This window comes from Populus trichocarpa, chromosome 15 (genome assembly GCF_000002775.5).
Source record: "Populus trichocarpa isolate Nisqually-1 chromosome 15, P.trichocarpa_v4.1, whole genome shotgun sequence".
Taxonomy (NCBI): domain Eukaryota; kingdom Viridiplantae; phylum Streptophyta; class Magnoliopsida; order Malpighiales; family Salicaceae; genus Populus; species Populus trichocarpa.
In genome coordinates this window covers 12,489,152-12,506,528 of record NC_037299.2, presented here as the reverse complement: position 1 = coordinate 12,506,528, position 17,377 = coordinate 12,489,152, and the positions used below count along the sequence as shown (strand labels likewise).

Here is a 17,377-nt window from a genome sequence, read left to right as displayed (position 1 = left end):
GCAAAAGCATGCTCATGATTAGGGTTATCACTGATATTATCCTAGTTGGTTCCTATGTATCAATTCTTCAGCAATATGGTTGAATCTACGGTTTGCCAATTTCCTTGCATCCCATGTTATTACTTAGTGTTTAACAACAGCAACAACAATGCCTAAATCCCGAACTAGGTGGGATGCTCAAAAACTGGCATGTCTTGGAATAAGCCTAATTTTGTTCTATCTGTTTGCTGTTTTTAATGATGTTTGTGTTTGATCATTATTTTGGGATAGAAGATAGGAGACGGTGGAGAGGAAAAATATCTTCTTGTACATAAAATTATTTCTGTCGTGGGAATTTATCATTTTAAAAATGTGATTGACCATACCCTATGTTCCTATGTAATATGTATTAAGCAAATCCGCCTAATAAAGGATCATGACGTCCTGTTTCTTTAGCGTTTTCAAAGCTCAGATGCTTTGGAGGGCAAAACCACCGAGCACCTTTTGTTTTGACTAGCCAGATGATGAAAAGGGAATAAATCGGCCAAATAATTCTCACACCAAATAGTGTTATTTCACTTGCATCCAGTCCAAGATCATGAATCACAAAGCGGCTTGAAAACAATCGTGTCAAATAATGAAGATATGACTGTTACAATCATGACTTAGTTCCTCGCATGTCCTTCAGCTGATATGGTTGAATTGGATTAGTTGGTTCTCCCATCTGCCTAAGTAGGACTGGTTGGTTCCGGAATCCATGAAAAGTTCTTCATCAATCCTCTCAAACATGTTTCAAAGTCGTGAAACGCCACTGTTTCAAGCTGGGAAAAACCATGGAACTTGTCCAGCCAATGTGCGTGGCGAAGAATGCGCAGCCCAACTTCTGCTGTTCAGCATGAGGATTCTGCTCAAGTTTGGGAACGCATTTCTTACCTCTTCTAGTAAGATGAACAAGGCCTAATCACCTAAGAGCCACGATGCATTTGGCACCATTTGGCCTACGCAGGAAAACTCGTAGCATGAATCCACAAATAGAAAATTATATGTACACTTGTTTACATAATCAAATGTTTGGTTGGATGTCTTCTCTGGATCGCATGTAGGATAAAAACTGGGTAGGTAGTTCTGCCAAAAGTGCTTGAACAACAGCAATCTCTCCACCTGCAAATATTATTTATGTTACCACCCAAAAAAATATCATTGAAGCTTCCATCTCAAATTGATTTACAAGATATATACTTACTTTGTACATCCCGAAATGACATAAACTGGACTATATCACGTGAAGCAACACGTCCACTTGAACTTTCTAGTCTCTCTCCTTTATCAGCATCTAAAATCTGGGCAGCAATAATTAAACTTCAGAAAATCAGAGGTGGTCGATAAAATAACTGAGGTTTACACAATCAAATATTTCCACTATGGAGAGGTATTGATGTTAAGAAAGATACCTCCATTTCTTTGAAGTCAGCTCCTCCAACTCCAACTATGAGGATTGATAGCGGCAGGTCAGATGCTTTCACTATGGCATCTTTGGTTTCCTGGAGATCAGTTACAACTCCATCCTGAGACAGTCACGTTTCGGTGCAAAAAAAAAATTAAAGATATTAAACACGAAAGTCTTATTCTTCTGAGAATATGCTAAATCCATCCTGAAAAACAAATAATTAAATTCTACATCAAAACGGAATGACATTACATTACAGAATTGGAATAAGCAATTCCTGAATAGAATGTTTAGAAAGGAAAAAGGTGCTAAATTGTGAAATTGGTGAACTATCAGCATAGCATGTCTGCCAGACAAAACCAGCCAGAATTTCGGTGTCATTCTTACCGTAATTATTAACAAAACAAAGTATTTTTTTCCTCCATTTGCAGGAGACTGGCTAGCAATTAGTGCGGCATTGCTGATCACAGGCCCAAAAAGTGTTGGCCCTGCCAGAGAAACATTATAGAGAGCACTGGTATATGCTGTCATAATTCCCTGGATTCCGTCTACCTGGAAGAGTGGCATACGCTTAAAACACAGGCATTGTAAGTAAAGTACAAACATCTGACTTCTGATTTCAAAGTATTTCACCTCACTGTGATTATTGCTTCCATTCAAGTTAAAACAATGTGAGACCGGACCATCAATTGGTCGTGCCCCAAATCCCCAGGCCGGAAAGCGCTTATCTGAATCATAAAATTTTAACACCTCTCCAACCTCTAAGATTGCCTGGAAAACAAATTGGCCGATGAGGTGATATATGTACATTGTAAAAAGAAGATAAAAGGAAGTTAAGAATACAGCAGAGAGCAATTTTATTACTCTTTGGTATGCATTTAGCCGTCCAGATGGATCAAGGTAATGCAAGGAATCAGGGAGGCGGGGATTTCCATTTGAAGCTGTAAGAAGAAAATGAAAGGTAGAAGGATACATTAGAGTTCTTAAAACATATAGATTATGGTGTTATTTATTTATTTTTATGAACAATTGTTTCGATGGAAACCTCCAACAGTGAAATAAGAATAAATGTGTAAGCAATTTATCCTAAATGCCATAAACTCCTCAAAACATGACTCTGCTTCCAACTAAAAAGTTCCAGCCTCTTATGCTTTGTATATCACAAAAACACAAATTATTCAGAGATATCTTTAATAAGAGAGAAATTCTGCTTCCTTTTTTTTCCTTTTACAGGTCTGTAGATCAAAATAAAAATTCCTACATGTCATGATAACTTTTGTAGATAGCTAAAAACATAATCGTGCCTTCTGTATTTAAAATGAAAGACAGGAGAAAACGTCAAGAAATTGGCAGAACTAGAATAAGAACAAGGATACACATTAATTCAAGGACATTAATAAATATTGATGTAGAATCACATACTAAATCATCAAACCAAAAACAAATTATAATTTCCATTGCACTCCAAATGTTATTGAGAGAGAAAGCGTTTGGTCCATAGGGGAAAAAAATCACCCATTGTAGCTAAAGTTAAAATTTGTAAACTGTTACCCGTGAAATCAACTGCCACCATGAAGTTCAGTTCACATCCCCCGGCCAAGTAATCCAAAAATGTCCATTGACTGCTTTGGGAAAACTTGTCCACAAATAGCTGGCTCTTTAACACCTGCATTAAAATAAGCAAATTAGGCATGCAACAGCGAAAAGAGACAGATTCAAGATTCAAGTCAATTTGATTCACATAATCAGACCTTATTCTGATGATTATGCCCAACAGTTGTGGGTAAAAATAAATTCTCTCCTTCGCCATTAGAATGAAGCTTTTCCAGCTCAACTAATGATTTTTTAACTTTTCTGATAAATCAACAATGAAGAAGATTTATCAACATGCCAGTTATGGAGGTAAGGTAAAAAATAAAAAATGAAGAAGAAGAGATCACCGTTTACCCAATTAAATCATGCTTGCCACTGCTATTGAAGTTAAAACACTCAATCATTAATGGATTTTCCTGCAGTTTCAATTAGAAAGGTAACATTGCCCTGGAAGGCCATGGTGGGTATTGAACTCGAATAAAAAAATAAAACATGGACAGCTCATGGAGCTTGTTTTTACCTTGCTTCCAACTTGTTGAATGCTCAAATAGATTGGTTTCCACACTGGGTTGTGATCATTTTTTAAGACTTCTGTTTTGCACACAGGAATGGGGAGCCCAACCTCAACAATTTTTGAGATTAGCAAAAATGGGTCCTGCAGATACATAACAAAACAATTATTTATGTTTCTCATGAAATGCCTAACAAAACAACAAGAAACAAGATCTCAATAGCCCATACACTTTTTGAGAACAGATCCTTATGTTCCAAATCCGAGCACCTTAATACCATCTCCACTGTGCTCTTTGAGCTTATGCATTCCTCGGCATGCACAATAAGTTGTCCACAATGTCGAGGATTGCCTGACATGGTAGGATCTTCTCTAAATAAAAGATCTAGAGTCAATGACCTACTTGGCCTGGTTACAACCTGTGCCAACAGAAACGAGACTGGTTCAGTAATTAAAAATTTAACTGCAAACAAGTCTCTCAAGGTCATTTAATTTGTACACCTGTATCCTTCTTACAAGGAACACAATATATTTGGTCTAAATTTAGATCTTAGGTTTCATCATAGTTACTATAAGGTCCCTCTGGCTAGGATTAGAGTAAGAAGAATTCCCTCCTTTGAATAAAAACACCAAGATTCCCATTCTTTAATAATTACTATACAGAAAGAAGTGAAGGAGAGTGGCATTCAAATCATACCTCAGATAATACACAAGATGCTTCGCCAAGAAATTGTAGCTCTTCTAGCTTAAGCATCTGCATTTGTTGAATCATTAATTATCAATAGGGCATGCTTCTATTCATTCCAATGACAATAACTTGTGATAAACATTCTGCACTATTTCTTGAAAACATTTTTCTAAGCACTGGACAATATCCATGTAATATCCAAACAGTGTGGCATGTTTACATTCATTTTACAAATGAACCAGAGAACACCTTTGATAGGGAAAGCATACGCCAGAGAAACAGCCAACAATTCCCTCAAAATGTTATCATGGAAAATCTATTTATGAACAAGTTCCTCTCCCCTGTTTGCACAGAAATACCTCATCAGCCATAAATATGTGGTATAGCTAAATTCCAACACCCCCACCCACCCAACTGCCAAAAATAAAAAGCAACCCAGTTTACAAAAAAAATTATCCCAAGACCATTCTCACTTTGGTGCTTCAGTGTATGTTTAGAGCAGTTAATCAATACCTTTCATGATAACAAAGATCTTTTACTGACCGAGGAAAGGTAATTTATAGAATTGAGTGCTATAAATGAACAATCAACACTTCCATTTTTTTTCTTGTTTTGAATCCATATCATTCTTTAAAAAATCAATGGTCCTGAATCTCTTGACAAATAAATTAAAAACTTTTTAGACTAAAATGTCACTCTCATGTACTGTATCTAGAGACAATATCAGCCACCTCCAAAATAGTCCCTCATAAAATACCAATAAGGATAAGAGCCAGTCCCTAATGGGGTTGAAACTCAAATAAAGGGATGAGGGGCCAGAAATTTAAATGATGAGGGAAGGTTTACTCCAATCATGAAGCCCAAAGCTTTCTCAATCTCCCGATGTGCCAAAGAACCAAAAGCAAAAGAAGGAAAAAAAAGTACTATGAAGGACAGGCAATTTATGGAACCTCTTTAAAAACGTGCAATTGCAGATTTCTTTTCCTTATTTTCCTCTGAGTTGCATAGTGCTTTTTTAACATTATGAAAACTATAATTATTTGACCATCCATCTCTTTTATTAATTTCATGCTGTAAACTAGGTCTTGCAGTTCCAACCAAGACTTCAATAGAACAGCAAGAATGGTGAAATATTTTAACATGTTGTTCCATACAGAGAGTTATTATTGAACAAACATATTGATCTTGGAAAGAGAACCGAGTTTGTTAGGGAGAATATTCGACAATATACAATTGATAAGAAAATCACAATATAACCAAATTTGCCATTAACAAAGGGAAGCAACAAAGGAAACAGCAATCAGACTATAGAAGGATACCTTTACATCTATGTTGTGAAATTGAGTGTCAACGTCATATGCATGGAACCTGTGGTAAATGACACAGATCACAATATAGTGAAACCAATAGAACTTGTATTTGGTTGAAAAGAATATGGAGATACAAGCATAGAACTTACACCAACGTTTGAACAGCTTCAAACTGGAATGTAATCACGTGTTTTGTAATCCATGTTGGATTTAATGAATTAAGAACTACTTCTGTTCGGAAAACTTCAGCAAGTGTTCCATCTTTTCCTTTCGTATAACCAATCAATATAGGATCGCTCTAAAGCAGATAAAACTTATATGATAAGAAACAGAAGAAAAGAAATCTGAAACAGTTAAAATTATCAGGCTATTGCACAAGAACTTAAAATATCAAAAGTAACTAAACATACCCCCCTGATCCCCTAATTGAAATTTTTTTTACCACAACGCATAAAAAAAGGTAAAGCCTCCTACCTTGGAAAGTACATCCCGGTCACGCAAGTTTGTAGCAGAAAATGATAACTGCATAGAAATGGTTTTCACAAAGAAGATTCAGTATGGAGAACGAAAAGGGTAAGCCAGACATGAAAATGCAATAACAAATAACTCATTTAATTGCAACACATATACTCAACTGTAACATTCTTTTCGAGCAATAACTAACCTATACTAGGATTATAATAATGAATTGAATAATTATAATCATAGAAATGGTTTACATAATTCATGTTCATTACCAGATGCCTAATCATTCAAAATGAATTGAATTATCAACAGTTGACAATTCTAAATCAAATTAAATCAAAAAATTGATTAACCTAATTAATAATCAACCAACTCTGCTTCTGGTAACAGCTTCTATTTAATCAGAAAGTTTTTGCATCTTAACACTAATTAAAAGCTGGAAAAAACTTACTCCAGAAATCAATCTAAATAAATAATGCCACGCCTAACATTATCATATCATAGCTTCCATCCATAATTATCAACACTCAACAACTCTAAAACATATTTATTTACTGTACTAACAACAAAAGCAATCGAGGACCGACCAACCGACCTCCATCTGAGAGCTGTACATGCCACGAGACTTGAGGAAATGATCGACAGCGTCATTTCCAGCGGCGGCGCCGCTGCCACCAACTGCCGCCCTACCGCCGGCCACGTCAGAGCAGCAATTCCCCATTATACTCCGCCAGCAGCTAACAGAGTCTACTAATTAGCAGCTAATACACGTTTTTCTCTCGAAAACAAAAAAAATTCAGATTCCGAAACACAAATCGAGAAACGGAAAAATGAATAAAAAGAGAAGACAGAAAACAGAGTCTGATTTTTCCTATTAATAATAATAATAATAATATCTGGAAAGGAGGAGTAAGTGCAGTGAGTTGATACGTTTGTGGGCCCTCTCTGTTTCCTTCCTATATATACACAAATCCGTTTCTATGATAACGCGTTTTAAAATTAAACTACATTTTGATCCCTATAAATGCAGAAACGTGACATATTTATCCATTATTTTTTCGTATTTGTAATATTACTCTTATAGTTTTTTCAAAGTATCACTTTCACCCTTTAAAGTCAAATATAATAAATGATCCTTTTTACTTTTTTATTCCTACTTTCTTAATTTTCTCTCTAATCTTCGTTATGTTACCACAAAAAAATAATAATTAAAAATTAACTTGTTTTATAAATTCATTTGAACTAGTAGTTACATCAATGTAATTAAAAAATTATTTTGATAAAAAATTTACTTGATCTAAATACAAATATTGTGCTTGTGAGTTTATTATAATAAAAAAAACACTTATAAGCTACAAAATTCAAAAACCAGATTCAAAAGGTAGTAGATATTCAATTATCAAGGATAACATAAGAACTTCCTTGGAACTAGAAGGATAATATTGGAAACGTTTACGCTATGCAGGGGTGGGAATAGAGCTTTGGTAAATCTATAGGGGCAAAGATGAAGTTTACCGTCGATTTCTTGGGGGTCTAATAAAGTGAGCACGACTTATTTTGTAGCTAACTAACTCACCAATCAATCTTTGCCACGGTTTTGTCAGGAAGTATAACTGGGTTTGAGATGGGCTGAATTTACTGTGATGCCATTGAGATTGGGTTGTGAGCAAGTGATTGGGTGTTGAATAAGGTATGGTAGAGTCTTAAGATTTTAAAAGTCGTTGGTTTGGAATTTGAATTTGAGAAATTCAGCCAATGAACGCGGAGAGGCGGCATTCAGAGTGTCATATCGTGGACTCCGCTATGAATTTGAAACTCTAAAAATACCACCACGACTACATCCAATTTTGGAAGGCAATTGCTTTGTTAATTCGACCAAAGTACCTCAAATCCGTTGACCATGGTGTTTAAGAAGAAATCATGATTTTTCTCCTGATCGAAACTGAAAAATGAAGTTAGAATTTCAACTCTATGATTGAATTATGGTTAATTCGAAAAAATTAAGAGTAAAATCTTGATTTAATTTAGGTTTTTATTTGAATCAAACAAGATATTGATTTGACTAAATTTATTTATTAGAAAAAATATATATTAACATTTAAAAAAATTAGTTTATTATTTATAAATTTATTGGATAATCTATATATTCTTCAAATTAGTTCTCATATTAAATCTAATAACTATAGTTTTAAATGCTTAACTATAATATGATAAGGTTTGAATTTCATACCTTTCAACTAAAAATTTCGGTTCTTTAATTATGGGGATGTATTTTTTTTTAATTTATTCCATGCAGCTTAAACTTTTGATATTTACTATTTTCTTCATCCTCAATACGCGCACAAGTTAAATCTCTTGTTAAATGTTCACGTGATATTAAAAGAAACAAAATCAATTAGTTAGCTATTTTTATTTTCTTCATAATGGGTGCTTGATGCTGTGGTTCAATTTGTGTTTTATAGTGTTCTTTATTTTAAAAAATATTAAATTAATAAATTTTTAAATATTCTTTTAATTATTTTAACATGTTATAAAAAAATTATTGTAATGTATTTAAAAAAATAACATGTATTTCAATACTAAATAGACTGAAATATAAAAATATTTTGGTGCAACTCAATTGGTCAAGTTTTAAGTTTGCTTATTAGAGGTCACCAATTCGAGTTTTATAAATATCAGGACCACTAAAAACTTACATGTTCATTAATTTTATGACCAGTAAAATTAGTTAAAATACATATAAATTGATATAAACACTTTTATTAATATATACACACACGTAGAGATCTTTCAAAAGTTCGACTGGAAGTCAAATTCATCACATGCCCCCAATCTGTAATTGCAGTATCAAATTGTTTTTTTTTTTACTAGAAAATAATAATAATAATAATAATAACCAGTGGGTCCATCACCTGGAAAAATAACCAATTACTTAATCATTTTAATAAAGAACATGAGGACATAATAAAGATTTAAAGGTAATATTTTCGTGGACCTAAGGTTGTAATCTCAAACTTTTGATCAAGCCTATAAAAAGTGTGTAAAACATTAAAAAGGGTGTAATGTCTTGTAGGAAACATCACTTATGATTTCTATTAGAGTGTTAGAACATGAATAATTTGTCCTTGTTAGCTTAAAAAACAAGTGTATGTGATGGTTACCCGCCCAGCAATCCTTTCTTGTACTCGTGTGTGTTCAACAATGTTGAACTTTTTTTTTTCTCATGATCTAAAGTCTTGTGTTGAGAGTCCATTTTAGTAATTGTCGAATCCTTGCTAGTTACTCCAACGTTCACGAGTCACGCCTAGACAAGGGGAGAATCTTATGTTTGCCCTTCTCAATAAACAATGATATATATAAAGAATTTGCAATAATGTTAATAATTTTTCTAATAATATTTTTTTTTCATAAATTGGATCAGTTATATTATATGATCAATTATATTAATTGAAAATAATTTCCATAAGCTATAAAAATTATTTCATATATGAAATAAAGGATATTACTCGATGAATATAGACCTCGAATCACTGTTTTTCCAGTATGCCTGCTTGACCACGTTTTACGATGTCCCATCTCAGATTGTCTGATAACACTGCAAGTGAATTCACGAGCCAAGCTAGCTATAACTCAGATTAGACGAACTAAATACGGATTAGATGAAATATATTGGAAAATACTCTTCAACGATGCTAGCAGCCACTATTCAATGCTGCCAACTGGTAAGCATTGAAAGTAAATTATATAAACATACCAGCTCAAAGGGTGCTGCTGCCTGGTTTGGAAAAATTGGGGAGTAATCATGGTTTTGAGAAAATGGGCAGCAATCATGGTTTGCGTTTGACTTTTATGGGAAGCTGTTGTGGTGCAAGTAGGAATAATTAATCAGAAATGTTTATTATTCATCCTAACTCAAGAATACCCCGCTGGGATTCAATAAGTTTATGTTAGGATACTGAAGCCATTATGGGAGAAGAGTAACTGGGGCCCCAAGCAGAAAAAAGAAGCTAGCTGGAGCTTCACAAGAAAAGCAGGGACACCGGAAATGGCAAACTAGAGGCAAAAGCCATGCATGTCCCTTGCTATATGGCATGGACAGGCTTCAATCAGCGGCTTGCTTCCTCTTATCCCCTAAAAGCAAGACACGATCACTAGACCCCATGCCCACTAAACAATAATGTTGCATGGTGGCATGATTAGAGTAGAAAAACGAAGAATCATCTCTTCAATCAGAAGCATTGCTTCCGGTATAAAGTAGAAATTCAGGCCCACAAGGAAATATATTCCAACTACAGTGGTTTTACTGCTTTTTGTATGGCAACACATGGAGAATCGATCCAGGTAGAGTTCTTTTATGGAAATACTGTATTATAATTATAGCAAATCAAAGAGGGCTAACATAATGGAAGTAAATGCATTTGAAGAGCACAAAGGTTGATCTGATGTTCCAAAACAATGTGGAGGAGTCAACCAGCACAAAGATCAGGAGGTCAACCACTGGAGGATGGACGGTAGTGGGTGAAGATATAGACCTGCAAAGTGTCCTGAGGTGGTCTAATGGCCAATCTTGGTCTATTGTTAGGATTAGAACGCTATGTCATCTTGCCCCATATAACTAGTGAATCCATTTCAAATTTCAAGGTTTCCCACACGGGTTGGAGAAGATCCAAGATAGAAATCTTCACGCGTTAAATGGAAGTCAAGCCATTGGGGTCAAGTGCTTAATCTTCATCCTTGAACAAGAAAATTGTTCCTGTTTTGTTAGTGGGTCTGCCAGGTCAAGTCCATGGTTGCACTACATTGATTCTCACTAGCATATCCACGAATATCTTCCCGGGAAAAGAGTCATGGCAGTGACGAGGGAGCATGAATATCAAGGTTCCAAGATATAGACAACAGCTAACACCACTTGAAAATTGACTGTTTTACAAGAGAAAGTAGTTCAGCCATTGAAATTGCTCGCTTGCAGAGGACCTTCTAGATTGGAGATGAAAGTAATTTTTGAAATTGTGGTAGAAATTATATTTTAAAATAATTTTTATTTGGAAATACATTAAAATAATATTTTTATAAAAAAATCATTTTTAACATCAACATATTAAAACAATTCAAAAACACACAAAAACATAACAATTTAAAGTTAAAAAATTTAAAATTTTTCAAAAATATAATTAAACCACAAGACAACCATAGTTAGACCACAAAGCAAACAATGTAGGATTAGGCTGGAGCACAATGCTTGAAACCAGCCGTATGCTCATCCAGTCTAGCCTATCATAGGACAAAACTTCGAACCAAGAACATCCCTTGCCATGATTGAAAATAGCAAGATTGGACCAGTGGAAAGCATCCTGAACTTTCAAACCATGCTTCCAAGTTCATACCTATAGACTGCATAGACTGCATTTTTGTCTTTCAATCCACTTGCATTCTTCATGAATCAACATGTGTTATTGACTATTCACATTTATAACATATGTTATATGATAAAACGACCACCGTTCAATTAAGGGGTTTTGTGCCAACAATTTCAGATGAACATAATCAAGTTTCCACAATGCCTCTAGTGTGCATCGCCTTATATATGCCATCAAGCCAATTTGATCTTTGCAAGTAATAAATCACTGTAGAATAAAAAAATAAACCCTCACTGTAGACAAATGCAGAACATAAGTAGAAAATTGAATATGATAACACTCGAACAAATTGAATGAGTTTGGGGAGTGGAGGCTGTTGCCTCCAACAATGAGGACAAAAAGAAACGAGCTTCACTGCTGTTTCATTTCGAATCATAAGGCCACCTATAACATGTATCAAGGCCCCCAGGTAAAATCTATCCATTTGGCAACTATTTGTTCATCCCCCCAGAGTTCTGTCTCTCTCACAATCCAATGGCAAAATTGTCAACCCAAAAATGATCTTAAGATAAGCTTGTCCCTCTTCAAAACAAGTTACATAATTCCGCTCAAGGCAAAATGAGGAGCACAGCCAACATGACCAACAAAAGGAATTGCATAAAATGTATGAAACAAAGCTTCCAAGGCTAGATGATCTTGTGTAACCCGATGTGCAGATCAGAAGATATGGAAATCAGAAGTGGGAGAGAGTAATGCCATACTGCTTTAAAGACTCGTTTCTGGTGAGCTTTTATGGACTGGGATGGCTTGTCATAATTATACCTGATATCAAAGATATGGATCACAGGGTCTACTGAACCAGATGTGAGGTACAGGCCATCAGGAGACCAAGCTTGATTGGTCAGAGCTGACTGAGAGTCGCTACTTTCTTGTTTAAACCCAAAAGAATGAATTTCCATTTGCTTCAGTCTGTTATCAAACAGCCTAAGTTGCTTCCCATGAGTCCTGAATATGAGATCTTCTATTTTAACATTCAAACAGCTTATAAAAATATGAAACTATAGTGAAAACAAAGCTCTTGTTAGGAAAGATGAACAAGAAACTTAGTTCTATCAACATGCCTCCCAGGTGATAGCAGGAGTTTTCTGCAACTGCAATGTACCTTTAGTACTGTTTTTATGCTTCAAAGTCCTCATAAAGTGATATTAATTTAAAAATACTGTAGTTTATCTCGAAAGTAGAAACCAAATGGAAGAGTTGAAAGTGCGTGAAACAACATCAAACTTAGTTAACCGAGTAGATTTCTAAAAGCATAATAAGGAGACTATTAATACTAATAAACAGATGAGTTGATGAGGACTCGTGTCAGAAAGAGAAAAGGAGAGATAATTCTTACCCTGTTTGAACCATGAATAAATTGAAATCACATGGATTTGGCAGAACACTCATGCACTTGCTGTCGAGTTGATGCTTGAAGTCAGCTCTCCCAACTTGCACATCAAACCCAACAATTCTCTTGTCTGCGCCAGCAGACAGTACAATCTGCTTTTGCTGCATCCCGGCAACCCCCATGACAGCAGAAGAATGCAAATTCCTGTGCAATATCTTTGGCTTCCACAAGTTCTCATCATCTTTCTCATTCCAAAGAACAACACCATGATCACTGCAGCCAGTAACAAAACAGGTATTTTCCCAGGGCATGAACTCTATGCTGTTAATAGTACCCTTAATATGAGGCTTGTCATCCAAGAAAGTTACACGTGCTCTCTGTCAATGCAAAAAGATACAAAATTAAAGATTATTTATCCAAAAAACCCTACATTTTAAATGGAAGTGCATGATCCTATCTTATAGTATGATGGCATGTGCACATAGTATGCTAACTCCACTGCTGTGAAATCCATGCTATACATACGCAATTGAGACATATCTATACAAGCAGCACTGACATATTAATTCAGAAAGTATATTTCAACCATGATCCATACCCCTTGCATTTTATTCAAATTCAGAATTGATATCTGAGAATCCCCACTATCTGCAGTGTACGCAGAAAATAAGCTATTTCCCAGTGGGTGCCAGGCTATATCTTCTGGCCATCGACGTTGCAATGGAGACACGCAATCAGTGGTGCTAATTATAGAGGCACCTGACCTGAAATTTAAGAGGGGGGAAACAAGATGCTAGATGAGCACCTTCACATTACAGAACTGAAGATTAAGCGATGAAACTACATGTTATTGATACAAACAGAAAAATTAGTTCGCGCTTCAACCAACTAAAATGGAAGCAACTGAGGATTATTTCTCTTCCATAATCAATAGCACCTGCAAATCTGTTCTTTGTCAACGCAATAGCAAATAAATGTGAAACATTTTTTTGCCTGAATAGCAAATGGATGCTCATAATTTGAAGGAAGCTGGTTGTTCAAACCAAAGAAATATTGATCTTCTGAGGTCTTCTCTAGAAGTAATCATTAATGTTCATGGACACAAATCTGCAGTTAAATAGCATTGGCCAGGAGGGTTGTGAATTTGAAGAAGTTGGTGGCAATTTTCATAGGTAGGTGCGGGCACAATACTTTTCTTTCTTTGAAAAAAAAAACTAATTTGACAAAAATCAAGAGAAGTACACATGAAGCATGCATGAGACACCACCCTTGTCAAAATCTTTATCAAAGTGATCTTGGGAAACATGATATTACTTTCCATTAACCAGTGAATAGCACGCATAAAAAATTTCGATGACTCATCATCTCTTGTATTTCAAACACTAATATACAAGAGGAGTGTCTATCCTCCCTCTCTCCTCCACCAAAAAAAAGGGCAAATAAGGACACCTCTTAGTAAAGCGCCTTAACTGGAAAACACAGAAAAAGTCACCAAGAACGCAGGCCTGGAAGGGAATCATATTCCCTCATCCATCCTCAACTACTCATGGAATTCAAACAAGCCTAGCAATTTCTCAGCCAAAATGCAACCCTCAAGTTCATATTTGTGGAAGTGGTTCAAATACAAAGCATTGATTCTTGAAATTATTCAGACATTACAGACCACCTGTTTCTATTAAATTACTCTTGGAATAAGTTAGCATCTATGGAAGGCTTTCCACACCCTAATCTTGCCAAAAATCTGGCAAAATCCCTCTTCTAATAGCAGGCCAATGTCAATCCATAAAACTTACACTCAAACAATTCCAGGATTTAGCAACTACATTCCTGTTTCATGACATGACAGAATGAAGTGTGAAGATGTAAAATTGTCTGCACTTATGCACAAAGAATATTCCATACAGCTTCGTAAATGTAAGGAATTGACTGTCTAACTGAAATTCCAGTACCAAAGCATCAACCACCTTTTACAACTCTCCATCTAGCATGTTCATTGTGTTCATGGTTCACCATGTGTAATATCTCTATGAAACTTACAAAATCTCAAAATGATAAGCTTAATGGCATGGTAGGCATGCTCTTCCCATTGTGGATCATCTATCAGCTATTCATGAAAGTTAATGTAAATAAGTTCACACAAACTGTAAGACTTACCCTCGAGCTTGAAGTTGCCATAGGTGGACCATTCCATCCAAAGCACTGTATGTATTCAAGGCATTGGACAAAAGTTAGATTTTGTAGATATTCCAAGTGAATACAAGAAAACCAATACCATGTCTATTTTACATAACAAACATTACAAATTGGAAAAGCATCAAGTAAAGAAAAACATGCAAGATGAATTTGAGAAGAACTTCTCGTTTGGCCGCACTCATGCATCTTCTTCCTTAAAACCAATGAACTCATAGCTGGAACAAAAATTCTCCATGCTTGAAGCCACATTCAAGTGCACTCTATGAGTTAGGAACGACAATGTTTTGAGCAATTGTCATAAAGTAAGTGCCATTTTTGTGGCCTTCTTTTTCGGTAAAGAAGAAGATATTTTTGACAAAGTGATGCTGTTATATTTATCCATCTTTCATCTTTTTTGTTGCTGCACATATAGTTCTAAATCTACAACTTCATTTGGTATTCTTCTCTTTCCCCTCACTAAAAATTTGGGTGCCAAATATTCATCTCCATGCGTGCTTCAGTTGCTCTTCTTTCTACCTGTGGTTGACTAAGTCTACCCCCCCCCCCCCCAACAAGCACTAATTTATGATGCTTTATGCTTCTATAGATTTGAAAGAACTAATGTGTTTGATTAAGAAGATAACATTCTTCCTATGGAAAACCACAGTTTAAAATGTCTAAAGGAAAAGGGAAAATAGCGACAACTTATCATCAGGCAAATCAAAACAACATCTCTAGGTGATAGCAGGAATGTTCTTGGAACTATCTTCAACGTGAAAGGATAAAAACTTGCAGGATGAAGTCAAATTTTATGTCATTTTCTGTAGTTCGATTGGTTATCATTTGTAGGTGAAATTAAGGAACAAAAAGTTCTCAAGTCTTCAATTAGGTGAATCACCTGGACACAAAAAGCTGATCATTGGCTGGACAAACAGCAACACTTCTCAACTTTCTTTTGTGCTGACTAGGGATATGATTACTTGTATGGCAGTGGACTGTGCAGGGAGAAGAGCTCCTAGACACCAGTGGAATCAATTCCTTGTGTTCTTTCTGTTCTGAGATTATACAGAAAAATTATGTGAACAAGTAATTAAGTTCCAAGTGAAGTGAAATGCAATCCCAGGCATGAAATTATGAATGAAAAAAATACACACGGTATCGAAAAGAAAGGAAAAAAAGAAAGAAAAGAGTTACCAATCTTCCTTTTCGTTCCTCTATCCTGAATTTCAATAACTTCAACATCAGGAGACGAACTTTTGTGAGACCTTTCCACCTTCACATCACTATTAGATTTTTCCACTTTTACATCCGCAACACTATTAAGTTTTTCTACTTTCGCATTCGCAACACCATTAGAGGGAGTGGAAGAACTCGGTTGAGCACTAGAACAACTCGAAATTCTCGCACCTGAACCCACCAATTTTAGTGGTTGAGGAACTTTCGGAATCACAAGTTCAGTCCTAGACTGGGGCTGGCTTCCAGGAGAAGCCTCATTTACACGAACCGGACTTGGAGATTTCCTCTCCACCTTCACATTCTTAATTCCATTCTCTACAGAAGGTTTATTAGGCGCTGTTGCATTGCCTTTTCCACTTAACCGACCCAATTTCACCTGCGATTCCTCTAACCTCTTCTCTGCTTCAACAAGCTGCACACTTTTCCAAACAAATAATCAACCACCGATTTATTTTTTTAAGAAAGCTAATTAAACAACTCATTTCAGTTTTTTTTTCTCCTTTTTTTTAATAATCTGTAAAACAGAATTAAAAAAAAAAACAAAGAAACGATCTGTTTTGTTAACCGCCAATCGATGATTAAGAAATTCTAAGAAAAACCCTAGATACTATCATAACTATATAAAAAGAAACTATATTTCATAGAAAAAAAGGGGAAATGAAGAGATATGAAAATTAAAGACAAGAAAGAAAGCAAGCAACCTGAGTTTGATAATAAGAAACGCGTTGCTTAAGATGCTGAAGTACACGAGAACGATGTTCGATTAGAGCAATCAAAGCGACTTTTTGCTCCTCCATGCTATCTTCTTCTTCTTCTCTGCCGTTGTTCTCTTTGCATTCTTGATTTAGTGACACTTCATTATCGTCGTCGTTGTTTTGCTGCTCTACTTTTGGCTTTTTAAGAATCGGAGATGGTTTGCTCATTTTTTTTTTAATTAAGTGCTTTGTCCAGTGCTGTTTTGTGTTTGCTTTGTTTGTCAAGGAGCGCGCGGGAGAGGAAGGAAGGAGGGAAGGAATTTGTAATTTATAGGGCTTGGAGAAATGAAAAGTTCTCAATAGTTTTTTTTTTTTTTTGTCTTTTAAAATAATATTTTTATTTTATTTTTTAAAAAATTATTTTTATATTATTACCTTAAAATAATTTAAAAATATTAAAAAAATAATAATTTAAAATAAAATAATAATAATAATTTTAAAAAAAAGCATGATCACATGGCAATACCAACTGGT

General features: G+C 35.2%; 2 protein-coding genes across 3 annotated transcripts; both read right to left on the bottom strand.

Annotated features, from left to right (window-relative positions):
• Positions 1-521: 521 nt before the first annotated feature.
• Positions 522-6,895, bottom strand: LOC7456649 (protein BONZAI 1). Of its 2 annotated transcripts, XM_002321717.4 has the most exons (16): positions 6,589-6,895; positions 6,003-6,050; positions 5,678-5,826; positions 5,538-5,586; positions 4,228-4,284; positions 3,761-3,949; positions 3,540-3,674; positions 3,374-3,435; positions 3,178-3,280; positions 2,978-3,092; positions 2,291-2,367; positions 2,060-2,197; positions 1,814-1,978; positions 1,431-1,544; positions 1,223-1,319; positions 522-1,140 (listed from the first exon to the last, which is right to left on the bottom strand). In XM_002321717.4, exons 1-16 carry the CDS (start codon positions 6,712-6,714, stop codon positions 1,043-1,045), a joined length of 1,722 nt encoding a protein of 573 aa, XP_002321753.3. In that variant the 5' UTR covers positions 6,715-6,895; the 3' UTR covers positions 522-1,042. The 2 variants fall into 2 exon arrangements, with proteins under 2 accessions (XP_002321753.3, XP_052303374.1); XM_052447414.1 differs by lacking the exons at positions 3,178-3,280; positions 3,374-3,435.
• Positions 6,896-11,908: 5,013 nt separating this feature from the next.
• LOC7456648 (uncharacterized) lies at positions 11,909-17,163 on the bottom strand. Its single transcript, XM_006374511.3, has 7 exons — positions 16,850-17,163; positions 16,107-16,560; positions 15,811-15,967; positions 14,895-14,939; positions 13,339-13,504; positions 12,747-13,117; positions 11,909-12,355 (listed from the first exon to the last, which is right to left on the bottom strand). The coding sequence occupies exons 1-7, from the start codon at positions 17,069-17,071 to the stop codon at positions 12,037-12,039; spliced, it is 1,734 nt and encodes a 577-aa protein (XP_006374573.2). The 5' UTR covers positions 17,072-17,163; the 3' UTR covers positions 11,909-12,036.
• Between the last annotated feature and the right edge of the window lie 214 nt (positions 17,164-17,377).